The sequence below is a fragment of the Triturus cristatus genome, chromosome 3_2 (assembly GCF_964204655.1).
Source record: "Triturus cristatus chromosome 3_2, aTriCri1.1, whole genome shotgun sequence".
Classification (NCBI taxonomy): domain Eukaryota; kingdom Metazoa; phylum Chordata; class Amphibia; order Caudata; family Salamandridae; genus Triturus; species Triturus cristatus.
The window spans coordinates 484554550-484576258 of NC_140584.1; the positions used below are offsets into that span (position 1 = coordinate 484554550).

Here is a 21709-nt window from a genome sequence, read left to right on the forward strand (position 1 = left end):
CAGCAATTCTGCTTACAGTGTCAACAGTGTACCATACACCTGTTGGAAGCATCTCAGCAACAGTTTCTGCATTATTTTCCATTGCGTGCTATATCAAATGTAGAGCCTGTGTCTGCTAACCTTCACCTTGCAGCAATAGCTCCATGCAGACGATCTTCTCTCTTTTTATCTCTCTTTTTCACTCTCTTCTCCCTCTGTTCCGCAGCAGTAAAAAAGCACTCCAACTGGAGTTATTTTATTCTTTCCTGATGTACAACCTCCTCCTCCACAATAGCATCCTAATATGGTTCTCTCCCATCTTGGAAAACCATTTCAACTCATTCTCATAGTATACTTCTAATCTCTCAGAGGTAAGGTTAATTTACTCTGAGCTCTCGCTTCAGCTAGCAGAGTCAGCAAGTACAGTCTTTCACAACACAAAACCCTTTTTATTTTACTTTTTTACATTTCTCTTAGGAAAACAGGTTTACAGCCACATGTGAGAATTGAGGATGAGGTGGCCGCGTTCTGGTTTTCCCTTTTGTGGGAATGTAGGTATGAGCGAGAAGGGGAAAGAAGCAGAAGTGTAAATGCTGGCTCATACAATGAAACAAGTGTTACACTTCGACTTTGGGAGTGGGATGAGGTGGCATAAAACTGACATTTATAGAAGCCATGTATTGAAAGAGACCCTGTGGTGTCTTTACAGAAAGTTAAAATATTCTGTATAGCACGGATGGATCCAGTTTCCACTTCTGGCTGCTGCTCTGAACCTGGTAAGTAGTGTCTGGTGAAGTATTGCTTACGTTGGGCATATGTGGGTGTCTGAGAGATGTCTTGCGGTTTGATAGCTGGCCCCATCGCTTTGAAATTTTTGGGAAAGCAAACATGATGGAGTAACTTTTTGTTTGTTGAAATAATGGCTGTAGATTGAATTGCACTATTTTCGGGAAAAAACAATTACGGGCGAGGCAATTTGTGTTAAATTTCAAACTGTGGATGTATATATTTTCTGCAATGCAGACCATTTTTATAGAATGTGGAAGTTTTGAAGATGGCAGCCCAGATGTGTAGATAGACATCTGCATTTATAACCAGGCTGGTCTGCTGGGGAAGGATGTGAGACCTTCTGAAAGTAGGAGATGACAGACACCACTAGCATTTTCTATATAGGATGTCCTTGAAGGATATGTCTATTTGTAGACATGGTTTGTCCTCTTCTTATGAAGGGTAATCTGTTGAAGCCTGCACCATCCCAGATGGAGGCATGAATGTATGGGGCTGAGGATCATCACCATGCTGTGTTGGTTGAAGTGGCATAAAAAGGTGAAGCAAACTTTGTAGACTTTGAACCAGATGAATGCTTACACAAGAGCTCCTTGCGAAGACTAGAGGAGAGAAGTGTTCGTTCATAATAGTATTTGTGTACCTCTTTCTGTTTATAATATGTTTATAGTGGAATACTGAGGGCTCATAGACTGCCTCAAATGGTCCAATATGTGCCAAACTCTTGATTAAATGCAATCCTTATCATGCTTATGCCTTGGACGAGGCCACCATTGACGATTCGACGACAGCATGGACAACGTCTACGGGCGCCGTTGACCAGCCACCAACAACCCTGAGTTGAACACTGCCCGGGACAACAGCGTGGACAACGTTGACTGGTTACTCTCATCGAGAATGTGGACTCCGATGGCATAGTGCCAACAGGGCGATTGTAGAAGGAAATGGAAATAGATAAAGCCTTTGTCAGTGGGCCGTTGTCAACGCCTTCGGAATCACTGACAGACCATCCTCGTTTATGATGGAATTACTGACTATGAGAAGGTGGTTAAGGCAATGCTATCAGCCCTGGGCTTTGCCACTCCACTGACGTACCTTAAGAGGATATTGAAGAGTGAACTCCAAGTTTATAAGGAGAATTTACTTTTCTCCTGTTTGAACTTAGTGGACTCTGGGTGAGCATTTGTAAGGATGCCTTGGTAGCATATTGTATGCTTGGCTCCGTTATGTGACCTTTGTAAAGGTTGAAGAAATGTTATTATCCTCTTCTATTTTGTAATCCATGAAAGCAGTCTTCCTTAATTTGAAAGTGAAGAATTCAATCTTTGTGGGAAATCAATAAAAACGTGTCCTCACACTAGTTCCATAGGGTCAACAGAACCCTTTTGTTGGCATTTCAGGCATAGTAGAAATAAAAATGAAGTTTTACTATACCAGTTTATAGATGGCTGAGCAGAGCTCAGGAAGATTCCCAGCATATGACGTGCAGTAAAAAACCTGAGGGACTCAGGCTCCATTGGGAGTGTTTTGGAGAGTGCCTTCGCCTGATCAGCTATAGTTCAAGTTTGGTTCTTTTTAATAGTAGGACATAGATAGGCTACTGAACTGGCTTTTCAATGCAATTATGGCCTATGATAGTAATACATATTGCATTATTTTTGGTACCGTGGGACTCCCACTTAAACGACGGGGAGTGATTTGAGCATGTGAATCTATGAAAGATCCAATACTGGATAGTAGTGGCCACATCAACAGCTCTATTTGCTGGGGTTTCTTTACTGGAGATTTGCTGAGCAGAAAAGTGGTCTAATGTCCATACCTTCACCATGAATTATGGTTTGTATTCTTCTTAGAAAGCAGATGCCGCGGTTGGGCAAGAGGTCTTATGTCGCATTTTTCAGTAAGGTGAAGATTGTTGTTTCTTACATAGCAACTCATGCTTTATATTTAAAGTTTTATATTTGGAAAGGAAATATTAGCTTGGTGTTGCTAGTTGACATTTACGGTATGGTCATTTTCTACATCAGAGTGGTTTGCCTCTCTTGAGCTTAGTACTGCATACTGATCTGATTCAAGCATGTGGATCTATGAAAGATTCAATTCTGGAGAAGAAACAAGTTACTCACCTGTACACTGTGGTTCTCCAGTATTGATATCTTCCATAGGTTCACAAGTGACCCTCCCACCTCCCCACTGGGGCTCACTGAATACCTCTTACATAAATGTTTGCAAACTTGTGCTTGAAATCTGACGTATGGTGGCCCTGCAGGGGAAGAGTGCTTCAGCGTCTGGGTTCTGACTGGCTGAAATTTGCTACTTATAAAACAATGTGAGTTGGTTACCAATGTCATTTTGCTTCTCTATGCTTCTTAATGCTTATGTTTGGCACTGCCTGTTATTACTGTGGGACTCCCACCATGACAACGGGGAAGACTGAAACATATGAATCTATGAAAGATTCTTTATTGGAGAATAATTTGTGATGCCTTAAAATGTAGTCATTAGGTGCAAAGGTCATTCATAGATCAGTTCCTATACCACATCAATACAATAGATGCAGAAAAGAGGGCTCACCTGATATGTGTCTCAACTGCTGCAACTCATCTTAATCTATTGCATGTCAAGCAGACACACTGGCTCTTATAATGAGTGGCCACGTAATCTGGAACTGGCAGTTAAATCACAGTTACTGGCAACTCCTTACCAATGTTTTCCCTTCCCAAGACATGTCAGCGACAAAAAGCAGCTAAAATCTCTGTGTGGTAAACAATGGGAAGTAATCCACAGAAATCAGCACAGTAATACTCATTTCCCAGGTTGCCACTTCTTGGAGTCTAATTTGTAATTGCCTTGTAAAGTACCATCCCAGAATTACAGATTCCTCCGGCATCAGTAATTCTGGGTGCAAATTTACCACATTAGCACTTCAATGTGTCTGTAATGAGCCCCACTGCGATTTATGCAAAACTGCATCTATTCATTTATTGTGGGGGTCTGGTGATCTGGTGAGGATGCCTAATCAGAAGCTGGAGTGTTCCCGGACAACTAACCTGTACATTTGGGTTTTTTTCCTTTCTGTGCGATATTTTGACTGTTTCCCCTACGTTTGGCCTATCATTATTTTCTATATAATTTACAAAAACTGTGGGTCATAGCCTACATGCAAGTAGGTGGTCAGTCACATCAACTTTTCTACCTCACATTCACAAAAATGTGTAAATTAAGAGCCAAGTGCATTGAGAGTCAGTTTCAGGATTTTTTATTGTGCTTTTATTTGTGAAAGGCAGTTTGTTTTAAAATTTCTAATGTATCTTTTTGATGGAGAGCATTGAGAATTTACAAAGTTCCTCACCTGTCCAAATGAATAGTAATACTCCCTCTTAAGTCTGATAAAAATGAGTTTGTCATCTTTGCAGACAAATACGCATGTTTTTCACCCCAGAACATGGGATCCAACCGGCTTCATCTAGTTCTGCATTCAACCTGTATATCATGTTTGATAAATTATCTTTCAAAGAATAGAGTACCTGTTGTCTGGTGCTATGCACACTGTATAACATTCTGCATCTTATCACAGCCTATCATTGGAAAATGGTACCTCAGTCTGACTTTGGCAAGGCTAGATTACTGTAACTCACATATTGGTATCCTGGAGTACCATGTCCCATCTTCGAAACTTTCAGTATGAAGATATGCAATCCATTCTGGGTCAAGACAGAAGACAACATATTTCCTCACATCTTGGCACTGGATTAGCTTCCATCAGAAAACTTTGCCTGTTAAAAGCGCTAGTCTTCTGTCATAAATCTACTTACATCTGTGCCATGTCTTCCAAAGCCTGGAACTTCCTACCCTCCCCCCCCCCAATATCAGAGCAACCTCCAATCTCATGTTTGTTACGTGAATTGCACAAAATGCTCCTATACATTATCACTTATATGTATATATGTGTGTGTACACTTGGTAGCATGCTTCATCACTGGGTAATTCCTGTTCTGTTGCGGAACGGGGTGTGCTGCGACCTACAGGTATGTGGGAGCACTGAAAGCATTAGACTAGTCCAGATTAAAAAAGTAGGAGTTTTTTTTTTTTTTAGAAAGATGAAAAATACCTGGCTAGTAGGAAAAATATTCTTTATTTACACCTCTATCCGGTATGCTAAAAAAAGGGGGAAAAACGGAAACTCGATTGGATAATGTCTCTGAGTTTCAATGGTTGACATGTTTCTAGTGTCTAGCCCTACCCCAAGGCTATTCTTCAGGACCAAGAAAATGTACTCCCTGATGCCACTCCTGTTAGCACGAAGTTCACTGCATGCTCATATGAAAATAAACAATCTATACCAATACATAAAGCACCTAATCGGTGATGTTTCTTGAAAATATGTTATTAGCCTTGATGAGGCTTCATTAGTCCAAAACGGGGGGACCCTCAGAGCCGTACGCGTGTTCCCTGAGTGAGGAAGCAGCCTTGATGGAAGTGTGATTACAGGAGTCCCTATCCCACGTACCCGTAGGTTACAGCATGCCCCATCCGCAGCGGAATGGGAATAACCTAATGATGAAGCATGCCACAGAGGGCAAACCCTGGTGGGCGAGGGTTATTTAAGGACATTTCTCTGCCTCCTAGAACTCCTAAAGGGGAAGAAAAGAGTGACTCTGTGTTTTACAGTATGACGTTTTGGAGGCCAAGTCTCTTCTACCTCCTATACCTCCAATCTTTGATGTTTCACAAATGTGTTTGTTTACATAAATGGATGAGAGTTATGGCTTTTAAGTTGGGGCAGGATTTGTGAAGGTAATCTCAACTGACAGATTTAGGGAGGGAGCCTGATTTATTTCATAAGCACAGCTGTGCTTTATTGTGTTTTATAAGTGAGGCCATCCTGGAGTGGTATTATTTTATACTTTATGTTGCATTGTTTTTTCAATAAGGGAATAACAGTTTGGCATACAGCGGCACACTCAATATAGAAGAGTAATATATTTTGGTATTTAAATATATTAAAGAAATAAGCCCACATATCTAAAATTCATCCAACGTTTGGCAAAGGTAGTAGGCAGAGTGTTTCATTTAGCAGTTTCTACATGTACCAATTGAATACCTGAAATACACTTGGTATCCAGAAATTTGGGTGGTTAATATTTCTCAGACCTACAAATACAATAAACCTGTCTATTTTCTGACAGAAACTGTTTACTTTTTCAGAGCAAAGACTTCATATTTTTAACATTTTCACCAGAAGGGCGGATATCGTGCTAGAAGATGTTGATGCAGCTTGCCAGATATATCAGCTAATCACTGTAATATTAATATGATATATAATCCTGAATGCCTAGAGCAGTCACATTTGAGTGTACAATCTTACTGTAATTTCATTTTCGGGTTTACCTTTATATTTAGCTTCATTTCATTATCATTTTCATTATCTCTGGTTTTCACTAAAATATTTTCCAGTTTTAGATCTCTGTGAACTATATCTGTAAGAAAAAACAACAATGGCTAATTTGAATCATATTCTTTGAGGAAACAATAACAACTTACACATTCAATACTATTAGTTCTCTTTGTGAGGAGCGTTCCACATATAATTACATGGCCCAGATAAATTGCCAGAAAAAAATGTTTGTACATCCAAAGCCAGTCTAGATATACCCATACCTGCAAAATACACTATAATGGGTGACCCTATGGTTTTCAGAATATGTCAATGAAACCGAATTTTAAGGCATTTTCTTGCAGATTGTTGGATATCTTTATTAGAAGTTGGCTTCACTGAGAGAAATAAGTATTGATGAGAAAGTTAGCCATACCCGTTTCCATGGGGTTGTCCCCATTAAAGGCACTGGGAAAGAACAGAATAACTGGAGAGGATGGAGTTGAAGGATGCAATATGGGCAAGTATGTTAAAAAGCTAAATGACAAGAATCAGAGGTGCCATATGCACCAACCCAGAGATTCTTGAATGCATTAACAGTGGGGAAGCTACGTAGAGATCTACTGATCGTACATGCTCAGTAGTGGTACTTTGGGCAGCTGTTTCAATACGGATAGTGTAATACATAGGGACTATTGAAAAGTTACTTACTTCTAATCCTACGACTCTGTTGAAAGAAACTGGGTTACAGCTTGAGGGGGTGGGACACTTCTTAAGCAGCAACCACAACCATCTCAGGGTGAAGTCAAAAGCAAACCCTAAATTAAACTGTGCTCAACTATTGGCTAGCTTGGCACAGAGCAGTCAGGCTTAACTCAGAGACCATGTGCAAAGTATTTGTGGAACACTTCAAACAGTAACACAGTGATATAACACCACAAAAGTGTCCCATGCAGTATAGAAAAATAGAATATTTTTTTATAAATAAAACAATACCAATGTGTCAAAAATCCAATCCAAACTGAAGATATCCAATTTGAAAAGATTTTAATAAAAATCTCGCCATAAAGCGCAATTTGTGGATATCTGCCGGACCAGGACAAAGTCACAAGTTCAGGTCGACAGTGATGGAGCACGAGCCAGCTACAGGGACAGAGTTAGACCTACTGAACAAAGTACCTTCGATCCTGGCTTGCTGAGAGTTGCCAGGTTCCGCGTCAAAGATGAGTTGTGCAGCAGAAGTGATGCATTGGTTCCAAGGTACAGCAAGGCTGTAGTGCGTGGTCCTGCGTTGTTGTTGAAGATACAAATGATGAGGTCTTGCAATGCAAAGTCTGGTGTGAAGCTCCTGTCCGGCCTGCAAATATTCTGCCATTTCCAAACCGGCATGGCACAACGAGGCCCTCACCGATTGGTGCAATGTTTTTGGTGCTACTGGGGCAAGGTCGACGGCTTCTGGCAGTGATATAGGCGGTGACGCCAAACTCTTCAAGGAAGACCTGTCCCGCAATAGAGAAGCACTGCAGCCCACACAGCCCTCTAGCAGTGTGTCCACAACCTCCCACTTATTCCCCTAGGACTGATGCCACCGATCTCAATAGACCAGCCTCATTCACCACCCTCCCGCTACACTAGCGCCGTGATATCCCTATGGGATGAATGTTTCATTTTATAAATAAAAAATAATAATAAATAAATAAATAAATAAAGCATGGGTGAGCCCAGTACTGGCACAGGTGTGGGTATGGGTGATGGAGGTTATATGAGATGTGGTTGATACCAGTTGGCCCCAACCCCCTGCTGTATCCAAGGGGACAAAAAAAACTAGACACTTTATGAAGTTTGTGGACTTAGCTATGATTTTATTTAAGCGTCGGATAGCAATGTCCTGGAAGGCAGCAACCCCAACCTCTGGAGACAGTCTGGATTAAAGCAGTACACAAGCGAGCAGTGGTGGAGGCTGATGCCATGTACTGAGATGTTCACCGGCAAGACAGTGCTGGTGCTGCCAGGTTGTGGGATATCAATGTGCTTAAGTTGATGGACAAACTGGGCGACCCTAAAAACATGGACTGAACCTTTGTTGAGAAAAGGGTGCCCGGTCCCGTGGGACTCCTTTGTGTCCCTTACATTTTCCCCCTTCCCTCTTGTCTTCTTTCATCTATAAATGTTGCTAAATAACGTTCCTCCTTCAACAGTGACCTCACTACCTCAGAACAAGTTATGTTAATGTTGAGATGTATTTGATGTCTAGATGCGCATAAAGATCCCCATTGTTAACGGGGCCTCTGAAGGATACATAAACTGTCACACCTTGATATCGTCAGGCACGATTGATCACTGGGTTACTTGGTGTAATTTAATTTAAAATGTGTACCTGAATAAAGATGCCAGCTATGCTGTTTTCCCATGCTGCAGCAGTAAATGCTAGTTTTTGAAGAATGTCAAAACATAAAAATGCAATAAAGACATATTTAAAAAACAAAAATACACTGTTCTTCCACAACGCTGTATTGTTTTAGAAACACTAATCACAAGGTTGGGTAGGTTCCAACCCGCAGCAGCTGATGTTAGCTAACCATACATAGGAACCATTATTTCAGAGTGTGTGTGGTGAATAGGGATGGACAGAATGAGAGTTACAGATAAGACAGTTCAATCCAGGCATCAATGGGTTACACATTCAATGCAAAAAGAATGATTAACACAGAAGTGAGCGGCCTAGAGGACTTCTGCAGCTGGAAACACTAAAAACACAGGGTATCTTCATTAAGGAACATGTAAACAAATAAGGAAATTACCACAAATGAAACATATGTGAGGTGTGCATTTTCTTGCAACAGCCCAATGATTTATATTTCTGACAATCATGAAAGTGGAAATTCCTAATTGACAGGGAAATAAGTATGTATAAGGTGCGTTTTTACTAACAGAAAATGGGGTTCACCACCATTTCCTCAAAACATAACCAAGTGCAGGTGGATTCCCTTTACGCCAATTTTTTGTATTAACAATTGTGAAGCTCACTTAAAGGTTGCCAGGGCACATAACCTGACCAAAGAGTTTGTAAAGCCCAATGTAAATGTATTGTAGCTCTTAAATGAACTTGGCAATGCTGTAAAAGAGTTTAAGTTTCCTTTGAGGACATGATGTTATTTAATCAATACACTCTTTTGGAGAGTGGTGCATGCCATTGTCAATAAACCTAAAGACTGCTTACATGCTTTCCTCATCTATTTATCAGATTTTGTGTGTAGCGTCTCTTTCCGAGTATTTGTTCCATTCAATATACATGGCATATATTCCGGTTGCTGCAAATCATTTAGTTCTAGTGGGGTATGGTACCAGAGGAAATAAAGTCCATATTCCTTAAATTAGGGACAAATGGGCAACAGCATTTACAACACAGTCCAAACCGTGAAGTACCTTTACAACGAAGTCTTAACCATGCTTAATTCTTTACCATGTGTGCCATTACCATGCAGGTCTTTACAACGTATTTTAGATATAGACACCTACCACGCATGTATTTACCACGAGTGTCATTATCACACATTTATTTACCCCGATTGTCATTACCACAACTGTCTTTACAACGCATTAATATGTAAGTATATGGGTAAGTATATGTTATAGATATCTGGTATATATTATTGTTATAATTATTTTAAATGTTTTTTTTTTTAAAGTAACAATAACGTTTAGGGACGGATGCAAGAGCTATAGGGGAATTGGATGGGGAAGTGTATTAATACTCAGGTATAATGTAATTTATGGTAATTCAGATTAATATTAATGGTTTAAAAAAAATAGCAACTGAAATAGAAACTTTAAGGCATGGGATGCAAGGAATATAGTGGTATGGGGGAAGTGTTTTAATTCTCAGGCAGTAGTTTTTAATTCTTTAATAATATGCAATTATTGTAATGGTTGTAAATTAATATTAATATTACATTTGTATATACTTTTAACAATTGTAACACTACTATTTGGGGACAGGACGCAAGGGATATAGGAGTATTGGGTGAGGAATTGTAGTAATACTCGGGTATTAATACTGAATACTTGAATACTAATATGTAAGTATTTTAATGTCTGTAAATTAATATTAATATTGCATTTTTATATATATATATTTGTTACAATTGTAACACTAATATTTAGGGACGGGGTATTGGAAGGGGCAGTATATTAATATTCAGGTATTAATTTTAGTACATGAATATTAGTAAGTAAAGGTAATTTAAAAAATTTAAAAGGGTGGTAGTAAATTTAAAACTTAATGGAATTATTTAAAAAAATAGAATAAGTAAATGAAAAAAGAATTATACATAAACATACATTTTTAATAATTATATGGTAAAAGAGAAAACAAAATCACACAAGGGATAATATTCAAAATATATATTAATAGTGTAAAAATAGACAAAAACATGCAATTAAATAGTAAACCATTTAACATATTTTACAAAAATATAAAAATTTATAATATATTTTTATTAATTAAGAAGCATTTTCTCATGGTTTTCCATGAACTTCAATGACGAATATTGTCCTTTTCTCCTATTTACTTTTAGGTTTGATGCTCGCAGTTGTATGCCTGTTACTACAGTCGGTGGAGTGCTGCAGTCAACAATAGAAGCAAATAAGAGTTGGGTCTGGTAAGAACATTATTAAATCTATAGGTGGCTACAGTTATTGTAAGTTAGAGGGGGGAGGTAGTTAGATGGTAGATAGTATACGTTTTATTTGTTTTTACCACTTTTCCATTCTCATGCAGGTTGTGTTCACATGCCCCCGTCAGGAAGGTTGTTTGTTTTTCTCTAAGTAGTTCTTAAAAAGTTGAAAGAAAAATGCTTAAGACTTTTTTAAACCGATTTCAAACAAAAGCAACTTTTTTTTGGCTACTTGTCCTTTAAATTATTTGGAGAATTCTCGAGACAAAGACCATGTGGCTGCTGGAGGAAAATGGATGTTTTTCATTGACTACTACAGGGTTGTTTTTTGGAATTTTTTATTTCTAAATAGTTTTCATTTTGATGGTTATGTTTTAATAAACAGATATTTACATCTGGTTGTTGACATTTTTGCTTGCTTATATCCACATGTATGGATTACTACTGGCTTTTTTTATACCATCTGTTTTTAGAGAATAGATTTTTTTCTGGCGATTTAAAAAAAAAAATGGCTTTTGAGTTTTTGCTTTTTGTGATTGTATTACTAGTACTAAAATTGCATACATTTCTAATAATTCGGGTGCAGGCGAAGGTTTTAAATTTAAATTGAAGGGCGGGCTGCCGCAATGCCAAAAAAGCATGTTGCGCATTTGCATGCACAACATGGCAGGCACCGGGCGGGGCCTGCCATGTTGTGCATGCAAATGCAGGGTGGTACCATAGTTACCCCCCATGTGCACCCCCCAAAATTCCTGGGGGCCCGCTACGGGCCCCTAATGGCAAGGACCGCATGCCTTTTGCCACCACAGAAAGGGAAATCCCAGCATGTATCGTAATATGGATGGCGGTGTCTGACAGACACCGCCACCATATTAAAACCTTTTCCGCCCGTTCGACTCATTGACTGTGCGGAAAACCGGCGGACAGTCTTTCCGTCCACCAGAGTCTGTCCGCCATAGTAATATGGCGGAGAGGGGAAAGGCATGCGGATGCGAGAGAATGTCGGGCGGATCGCCACCGCCATGCCATGACATTCTAATAGACCCCAAGTGTTTTCAGGACCTTTTCTGTAGATGCTGATTTGCCTATATGGAATACTGGAGTACTGCTGACTCTTGGTGACAGGTGGTTTGAAAAAGTCACCAAGAGTTGAAGAAAGAATAAAATTAAAGGTAGGAACCACAAAATTCCTTTACTTTAGTAAAAAAATAAACTCACAAATGGCAATTGAATTGTATACAGTTGTTAAAACAGGCAAGTACTTTAGGGAAATGTTAGTGAAGGTTAGTAATATATATATCCAGTTACACTCCAAATGTGCAGTCGTGCACAAAGACAGGACCGGACAACTTCTTTTGCTGGTGCCAAAATATATGATTTATTGATTTAAACAGATAAGTGCACAGCTCATGGCCCTTGCTCACTTAATCGTGTTATGCTCGTGTCGTGAATTTATTGGGTAAAACACCACCGGTCACCTGACTTAATTGGCAGCACTACAATGGAGATGGACAAAATACTCATTTCAGTAGTTCACGCTTGTGCAACTTGAATTTAATGATTTTAACAACATACTGTGGCATGTAATCAAACATTAAGTACATCGGAATCAGGAATAAATATAATTTCATTATTTATAATGCTTTACAGGTTAGAAAGAAACGAAGAAAAGACACTAATACCAATTTGGAACATGTACAATGTTAACTTTGTGTTTTTTCTTTTTTCACTGCTCCGATTTGTACTCTATACTGAGATAAACACACAAATAGGTATACACCATAAATAACCTTATAAGTAAAAAACATATATAAATAATGTTTTCTTATAAAATCTGGGTTTGGGTTGTATATGGGAAATTTGCAAATACTGCTGAAAAAGAATCGACAGTGCATTGATATTATACATAAAAAAACATTTGTAATAGGAAGCATTGACTATAATGGTACAAATACCTGAAGTCTAGCGTAGAATCGATCTATATTAAACCATATGAATAGAATAAATAAATAAATATGGTTTCTAAAGTATGATAAATGTGCAAATACTGCTTGTGCAAAACTACTGCTAGTGCAAAGAATCAGACCAGTAATAGTCTAAAAAACTCCTGAAGTGCTACGCCTAATAAGATAATGGGGCCGATTCCGATCCTGGAAAAAATTTCCCCGTACGAATCGTATCCGGATTTTTTTCCGTACGAATCGTACAAGTACCGTACAAACTGGCAAGTACGATTCGTATGGGAAAAAGTCCATACGAATCGTATTGGGAAAATTCCCCCACACATCCTCGGGTCGGAAAACGTGTCCGACACGTCCCCGGACGATTTTACGTACAAATGTGAAAACTCAAGTCCGAGCGCGCAAGTACGATCCGTACCGGGCGTCCGATGTTACAACTGCATGGAAAAAACACCGTACGGACCGAACTCCCATAGCAACCATGGAGACATGTGCCTGCATATGCGCCGTACCCCCCCCTGCCCCCGTATGTACGCCACGAACACCCCCCCAGACCCCAGATGTACGCCCCAAACACCCCCCCAGCCCCGTATGTACGCGCCGAACCCCCAGCCCCCGTGTATGTACGGACCGTACACCCAGCCCCCCGTGTATGTACGGACCGTACCCCCAGCCCCCCGGTGTATGTACGGACCATACCCACACCTGTGTATGTACGGACCGTACCCCCAGCCCCTCCGTGTATGTACGGACCGTACCCCCAGCTCCCCCATGTATGTGCGGACCGTACCCCCCCCCATGTATGTGCGGACCGTACCCCCACCCGTGTATGTACGGACCATACCCCCACCCGTGTATGTACGGAGCGGACCCCCAGCGTGTAGCGCTGGGGGTCTGCTCCGTACATACACGGGTGGGGGTACGGTCCGTACATACACAGGGGGGCTGGGGGTCTGCTCCGTACATACACGGGTGGGGGTAAGGTCCGTACATACACAGGGGGGCTGGGGGTCTGCTCTGTACATACACGGGTGGGGGTACGGTCCGTAAATACACGGGGGGCTGGGGGTTCGGCACGTACATACGGGGGCTGGGGGGGGTGTTCGGGGCGTACATGCGGGGGCGGGGGGGGGGTACGGCGCGTACCGGGCCCCCTATTCCGCTGGCATCACGGCGTACTTAGCTTTTCTGGCACTTTTTGGGTGCCGTAAAAATATTGCCGTCCGGACTGCTGTCGGTTCGAATCGTACTTCCTGGTTCGTGAAACGCAGCCTGAATGCGTCCCGACGTCACGTCGGCGCTTTCCCGGATCACATTTGTATGGATATTTTCGTCGGTCGGTGTTTTTTACGGTTCGTGCGGAAATGGTGTTTCCGTGCGAATCGTACTTGCATGTTTGTAATGTTTTTTTCCCGGGTACGAGTCGGACGGAGAAAACAATCCGACCGACGGTTCGTACCCGGTTTCTCCAGGATCCGAATCGGCACCTATATGTGCTAAAGTGCATACATTGTTAAGGTGGATTGGAGTAAATAATAAAATTAAGAATTCATTTTTTTGCTTTTTTACTTTTTTGAGCGGCAGATAGATAGGACCTGCTGCTGTCTAATGTAGCTGTAATCAGGACCTGCACACGTTGGTACGAATGATGGGGAGCCCCCTTAAAAATGTTATTAAACTTAATGTGTAGACTTAAGTAAAAAAGGATATAGAAAACCGATGTAAAAAAATAGACCAAAAACAGGTAGACGCAGCAAAAAGGGCTACAAAGGAATTTGAGTGGCATGACCGTAACTCTAATTTTGAGACTTCCCATAAAAAAAGTTTATGTCATGAAATGACTTACATCTGAGGAGACCAACTAGACATATGCTGTAAAGACCCTCCTATGGAAATCCCTGAGGTAGCTCTATAAGAAACTGTGCATATCTTCCCCTGTATTCAGACCTTGGGGGTATTTGGTATCTAGTTCAATGATATAACGATTACCTCCCCTTTTGTTGATAGGAACTGAATCTAGAAGACAGTATTGGAGACAATTCAGATTGTTGGCATGCTCCAATTTAAAATGTCTGGCTATGGGGTACGTGGGGTCAGAATGGACTATAGCTCGTAAGTGTTGTAATATACGAGCGTGCACTTGCAACTTGGTGCAGCCGATATACCCTAGTTCACATGTACATTGTAACTTGTAGACCGCGTATTCGGTTCGGCAGCTGAAATGGCCCTTAATTTCGATACTCTCAGTAGAAAAAGCAGTGGTGTAGGTAGTTGTATTAATGCCAAATTTACAGGCGCGGCAAGAGCTGCACCTGTAGAATCCTCTTTTTGGGGATAACCAACTGCTCTTATATTCTAATTCGGGACTAGTTTTAACTAAGTCGTTGTACATAGAGTAAGCTCTATGGAAAGTAAAAGTGGGCTTGGCAGGAAGTACTTGCTTCAAGGTTGCGTCTGTCAAAATTGTAGGCCCTGTTTGTTTATAATTGATTTGATATCCTGTGCCTGTTTGCTGTAAGTAGTAATAAGCCTACCAGAGGCCCTGTCTTGCTTGTTGTTTTCAGTCTCTTGTTCATGAGTTACGCTAGGTGTGTGATTTACATCGCTCAACAGTATTTGTCTATCTTTCCTGTTGGCTTTATTTCTTGCTGCCTTCAGTTTTCTGGGATTATATCCCCTCTCTAAGAACCTCTGTGTTGCTGCATTTTGATGGAATATGAGATCAGATTCAGTACTACATGCTCTGTGGATACGCAAATATTCACCATAAGGGAGGCTAGTGATTGTATGTGCTGGATGAAAACTATTGGCGTGTAATATGTGGTTACCAGCGGTGGGCTTGCGATATAAACAGGTCTCAATCTCGTTTTGGTTGATGTAAACCTTAATATATAGAAAATTGGCACTTGTGTCATCAATGTTGGCAGTGAATTATTAATTCATGGTATTAACATTTATTCTACTCACAAACTCTTCTGCCTCCTCTTGTGTACCATGCCATATTACAAAAATATCATCAATGTGGTGCCACCATCGCACAATATGCTTACACCAAATGTTGTTATATTCATTCCGTAGGACATGCTCCTCCCACCAGCCTACGTGAAGACACGCATAGCTGGGGGAGAAGCATGACCCCATGTCCACTCCCTGTAGTTGTTGAAAAAGAATTCCATCAAACAAGACCACATTATTGTACAGGCATCATCTAATCATGGAGAGTATCATCTTATTATGTGAATAAGATTCAACAGCTCTTTTGTTTGAACCGCTTTCATTGCAGCAATGTCCAACGTTAGAAACCTATAGTCTTGTGACCAAACTTGCGTACTCAGTTTGAATAAAAAGTCTTTACTATCGAGTAGGTAAGTAGATAGGCCAGTTACAAACTCCTGCAAGTAAAAATCCACATAACGGGATGTACTTTCAAAGATCAGATAAAGAAAAGTCATTATTATTGAAGATTTTGATTGATCCTGTTTTCTCTACGACAGTATCTACTGGATTTTTGTATATGTGTGCACAGGATTGCATTGTATTTCTTTGCTGTTGGGTTCGCTCTACACACATTAAGGGGTTTTTCAAGGTTTACCCCTTCCTGTCTAGCACCATATTTACAGCTCTAACTAAAATACTCTATACGCACACTTGCAGGGCGCCACTACTTCCTATACACTCAATACCCTTAACGCAGATTGTGTTCTGTCATGAAATATGTCCACTGCGTCACGCGGCATGACATGTGCAATGGACTATGTCCTGGGGATGATATGTTAATTTCCTCATTGCCAGCTACACCTTGAGTGCTGGCGTTCATGTTGCTTTCGTAATCTTGATCATTGCTCAAATGGTGGAGGGTTTTCATTAGATGTACATCCCCTGCCGTGAGATCCACTTTGTTACTAATAGGAACTCTCTTCGATTCGTGATTTTTGTCTTGATTTTTTTCATGATTTTTTTCCGGGTTTTTTTTTAATGATGTAATATCTGATCAATTTGAGTTTCCTAATACATTTAGATACGTAAATTCGGGTTTCACTGTAGTTAAAATTGCTCTCAGGACAGTAGCTAAATCTGAGAGGAAGCAGTTGTTTTTCTGCTAGGCTGAGATTAAGGTCTGTCATATTCACAATAGTTTGCTCCACGGAGGCTAGCGTTGTTGCCATCTCTTTTTCTACTGCCCCCTTCCTCTGCCTTTTGAGGCATTTGCGCCTTTCTCGCCTTCGGTGATTTCTTTTTTGTTTTGCATTGCGTTGGCATTCCGTGATCGTAGCGATTGTTTCCGCTGCTCCGCTAAAAAATCTATTTCTTCTGCGTAGGATAAATGACCCAAGTCATTCCTGTGGCTCGCGGCGTTGTCTCCACTATAATTGGAATCGAAGTCACTCAATACAGTGCTGACATCGGATGTGTACGCATTGATATCACCTTCGGTTGTAGGAAGTGTTTTGCTCCTGTCTACCTGTTTTTTGCTTCCTCAAATATTCAAATTTGTGTGCGAAAGCAAAAACTTGGCCCAGTTTGTAATCTCTCTTATCGTGCCCAAATTTGTAAGCTTTTCTGTTTTTAATTACTTCTTCCTGTTTTTTGAGGCGGTTCTTTATTTCTTCAATACCTTTATCAATTGTATAACTGTATTCCAAACGAAAACATGCATTAATCTAATGACATGAAGCAAGCCCTGCATCCAATCGTTTTGCAAGCATTTATTAGCACGCAATTCAATGCCATGACGTGTTTCAAACACTCTTGGTTCTTAATCATATGGCAATATACAACAGGTGAGTTACTTCTCTTTGTAAAGGGTGACCTTATAAACAGTGAAGAGAGACTATGAGTGAGATGACTGACACCAGTTTGTTTTTGTGTACTGTGGTGACATTTAAAATGTATAAATTCAGTGAAAATACCCAAATATACAGGAGCTTGTTCTTAATATCACTGGTTGATAACCTTCTGCTTTCTTTTGCAGTTCACAGTAACACATTTCTTCACTGAAAAATCATTTCTTCCTTCTTTCGCTTTTCTTATGCTTTTTTAAGGACTACAATGTCCATCATGCAATACCACAGTGCAAGTTTGTTGCGTTATACTGTTCACTTAGATTCTCCAGCCTCCTAAACATTCAAACACATGAAGATCCATACAGTGCCTCGAAGAAGTTAATTCCATGTAGGGCACAAGATCACAAATAGTCTGGATACTTAAAAAGCCTTCAAAACTTTGTTCCATATCGTATTTTAGTTGTGTCAATTACTATTGCTTTTTCATGCTTTCTAGTCACGGAATGTGCTTAGGGTCACTACCCCAGCAAACTCTGGCCACTTCAATGTCTTCCAACACAAATACTTCCTCCCGTTAATCCAGTGGCCTGCCTCGCTTGTTTCGATTGAGGTATATATATGCAATACAGTACAGGTTGTCTGAAGCAACCATCAACAAAATTGTCAAATTTGAACCAATAGCTTCTCTGACATTTCTTTACTTATTTTGGAAACATATGGGTTCAGGCTACCAGACAGTGACTGTACAAGTCCCATTTCTAGGAAACTTTGGGCCAATTAGGATTGGATGAGTGTCCAACCGCCAACGCAGCGAAATTGTGACTGACAAGTAGTCGGCGGTCCCACCGGCAAATTATGATGCGACCGTTGGGTGCTGGGGGGGAGAGGGGTCCTGTTAAAGTCCCTTTCCGACAGTCTTTCCATGGCAGTCCGAACGCCATGGAAAGGCTGTTGTAATCCCTACGGCGCTGCCTGCACAGGCCCTGCCCCTACTGTAGGGAAAACAATCTGACTAACAACCCGACGGGCTCCTTGAGCCCGTCGGAGGCGTCAGTCTGTCCCTCCAAAAGATGCGGTCCAACCGGTTGGTTTTTATGATGTGGTCTTCATAATGCGGCAGTCGGACAGCTCTGCTGAATGTTGGTCTGACCTTCAACAACGGCCTTTCGGTATCGGTCCGACAGACATCCTAACGACGCCCTTTGTTCCTTCTTCAAAATTTCAAAAAATTATATAGGTTCGGGTGATGTCTGCCAATTGATTTCTTGAAGGAATTGTGCAATTTTTCAATGGCACTGTTAGTCTTTGCACCTCTATCTAAGCAGGTTGTGTAACAGTTCCACCATACAATGAGAAAACTTGGCTTCCTCCTGTGACCCAAACCTCCTTAGATGGCCAATACATATCTTCAAAATAATTTAGTAGGGGGTCAATTTCTCCTAATTTTCAGTAAAATACTCAGATTCAGAAATTAATGTATGGACCTCATCTACACTGTCAGGAGGTACAAAGCATTAGGCGTGGGTGGCAAACTCTGCTCCGCCCGCACCTTTTGCTGAGCTTTGCCCACTGTTCGCAGAGTTCGGCAAAAACACTGACTGGGCCGTGTGGCAGAGTTTACCCTATGTCCGCCCTCTCATCATGAAATTAGTGTGTCTGCAATGTCACAAACAACAAGACTGTAAATATGGACTTTATTTTTTGCAGGAGAAACAAAATACACACACCACATATATAGTAAATCACCTGTATAGTCGGAGTGAGTGAAGATCATATTCGATGTAAGGTGTTAGCGCAGGGCTCATATAAATTAATCTGCAATTATTGCACACATGCTGTTTTCATAGTCCATTAATTTAAAAGGATGACTTCTTTTTCTGAGAGCCACAATTACTGCTAACTCAGTCTTTGAGTATGGAATTCAAAGTATCTAGCGCACCAAGAAAAATCTAGTCTGTCAGCAATCGCCATGGTTAAATTGTGGCTTTAGGGGCAGCGACACTAGTATTTGTCAGTATTTTCAACAGGTAGGTTTACAGAAGTGGGACTACGTGTAAAAAACATTATTTATATGGTGCACACCACAGAACAAATTGTTCATAGGCACTTTCAGGACCATTTAACATAGAAAACTAATTTTTGCACCATCAGAATGCTAATAATGGTTATGACTTGTTATTACGTAGTGTTCACCAATGAAGTTTTGCTATTTCATAGCAATTTGAATAATTGGTGTTACTATTGTCCAAAGCAGTGATGCTCCAATGATTGACCTCTAAAGGATGTAAGGGTGAACTTGTTCAAATGGGATTGAAAAAATACAACCATGCAAGTCGCACACTGATCTGGTCAGTGAAAGGTCAATTTACCTTACCTGTGGGTTAATACCTGCAACCCTCAGACTGTATGCAGATCTAATCACTCAGAGGCTATCTGACTGATCTGTCTTAAAGATTGAAAAGCAGAGTCTGCCGCGGTGCTGTACAGCAAAATGACATCCACGCTTAATTGGTCAATTTGTCTCTGAGATTATTGCAGCTCATGACAAGGATTGACTTTTGGCTTTTAGGGTACGAAGGCTTCTTGGGGCTAAACAATCGGAAAAGGTTACATTACACTCCTCAGGGACTTTGCCTGGGCTTAAACCTGAAATCTACACGTTCCTGCTATCTCTCATTAATGATTCTGTGCAGTAGAATAGTGCTGTGGTTCTATCAGTCAGTTACTCTAGTACGGTTTAGAAGGATTTGAAACCTTCCCTGAGAAGGAGTGTAACCTTTTTTTCTTATTTTATTAGTAACATCAACTTTCCTCACTTATCTTCCAACATAGATAAGCATGTTGTGACCGGAGCTTCTAGCCAGAGTGAATATCCACAGGCTGTTTCTGATGCTTGCTCCTGAGGGGTCTCCTTCAAGTGGCAATACACATGCAGTGTAACCTGCAGACTGGTCCCATATCCCCAGCTGTAATAGTGATGATTTCTGCCGTGTTGCTCTTCCTCCAGTTACCATCCCAGCACGAGAGACAATGCTTATTTCAGTGACATGGCATGTTTAAAGGGTGCTAGGGCAAATCGAGGTCACTGTGCTGTAGTTGTAACAAACTGATGGCTTATCGCTTGTGCCTTGGGGCCCCCAATATCCATGACATCATCAAATCAATCCCCAAACAGAGCAAGCTTTACCAGCTTCTTCATGTTAAATGGACTTAGATTCAATGTAGGTGCAGGATTTCTTACAGTTTCTATTGCCATCTCCTGGAATAGTATTTAAGTATTTAATCATTAAAAAGACTTTAAGGCTCCCATTACCACTGTAGTGCACAAGTCTGTTATCTTGGATTAATAATACATTTATACCCCACCCGCTCGCAGATCTCCACGGAATTTGACTTAGTTTTTCAGTAACTCTGCAGAATGTCGTTGAGTGAAGGCCTACACAGCATAAGGCACTTAGTCTTCCTAATTCATATTGAAGTTGACTGTATTGATGCTGAACTAAGGATGATTTTTCGCCAATATGCATATGAAAAGTGAAATAAACATCCTTGAATTTGGGTGTTAAGGTAAATTTTGTCAATTGTATTAATCAATGATAATTCAAAGTCAATTCTTTTCTAGGACTTTTATTCATTGTTTTGGATTTTACCACTGTTAATAATTCAGTGTACATTGAGGATTGCTTGTCAGGGAGTAAACTTTATACTAATGGGACAGTTGTGTTATTTATCTTAGCATGAATAGTGCACATTTGGGTGAATGTACGCGGTGTTGAATTAAAAGTGCCATCCATCATCTAAATTTCACCATTTAAGGGTTACAAGATTATGATTTGTGCCAAATAATATTATTCTTTTCTGAGGGTTTTTGTTTTCATGCAATAGGAAAGGTTCATCAGAGAACATAACAGTTAATTCAGGGGGATGTTAATGTCAGAATATGTTTGTGGGTTTACCCATTGGGGATTACTTGCCTGTTTTTGTCTTTGCACCATTCTCTTAAGATTGGGAATCGTGCACAGACTGCCAGCTACATGGATGGGAATGGTTTCGGATACCTGCCTCAAAATTGAGCCATAGGTCTCACTGAAGTTGGATGCAAGTTCTCAAATCTTTTGTACGTTTTCACGTACTTCAATCTCCATT

The 21709-nt window shown here is 40.5% G+C and overlaps 1 protein-coding gene across 5 annotated transcripts in view; it reads right to left on the minus strand.

The window, feature by feature from the left end:
• Positions 1 to 21709, minus strand: part of STK33 (serine/threonine kinase 33) — a 1543521-nt gene that overhangs the window by 849897 nt on the left and 671915 nt on the right. For all 5 annotated transcript variants that reach the window (XM_085648124.1, XM_085648123.1, XM_085648121.1 and 2 more), the window contains one exon: positions 6157 to 6245. In XM_085648124.1, coding sequence (XP_085504250.1) covers positions 6157 to 6245 — 89 coding nt within the window. The remainder of the gene's footprint in view (positions 1 to 6156; positions 6246 to 21709) is intronic.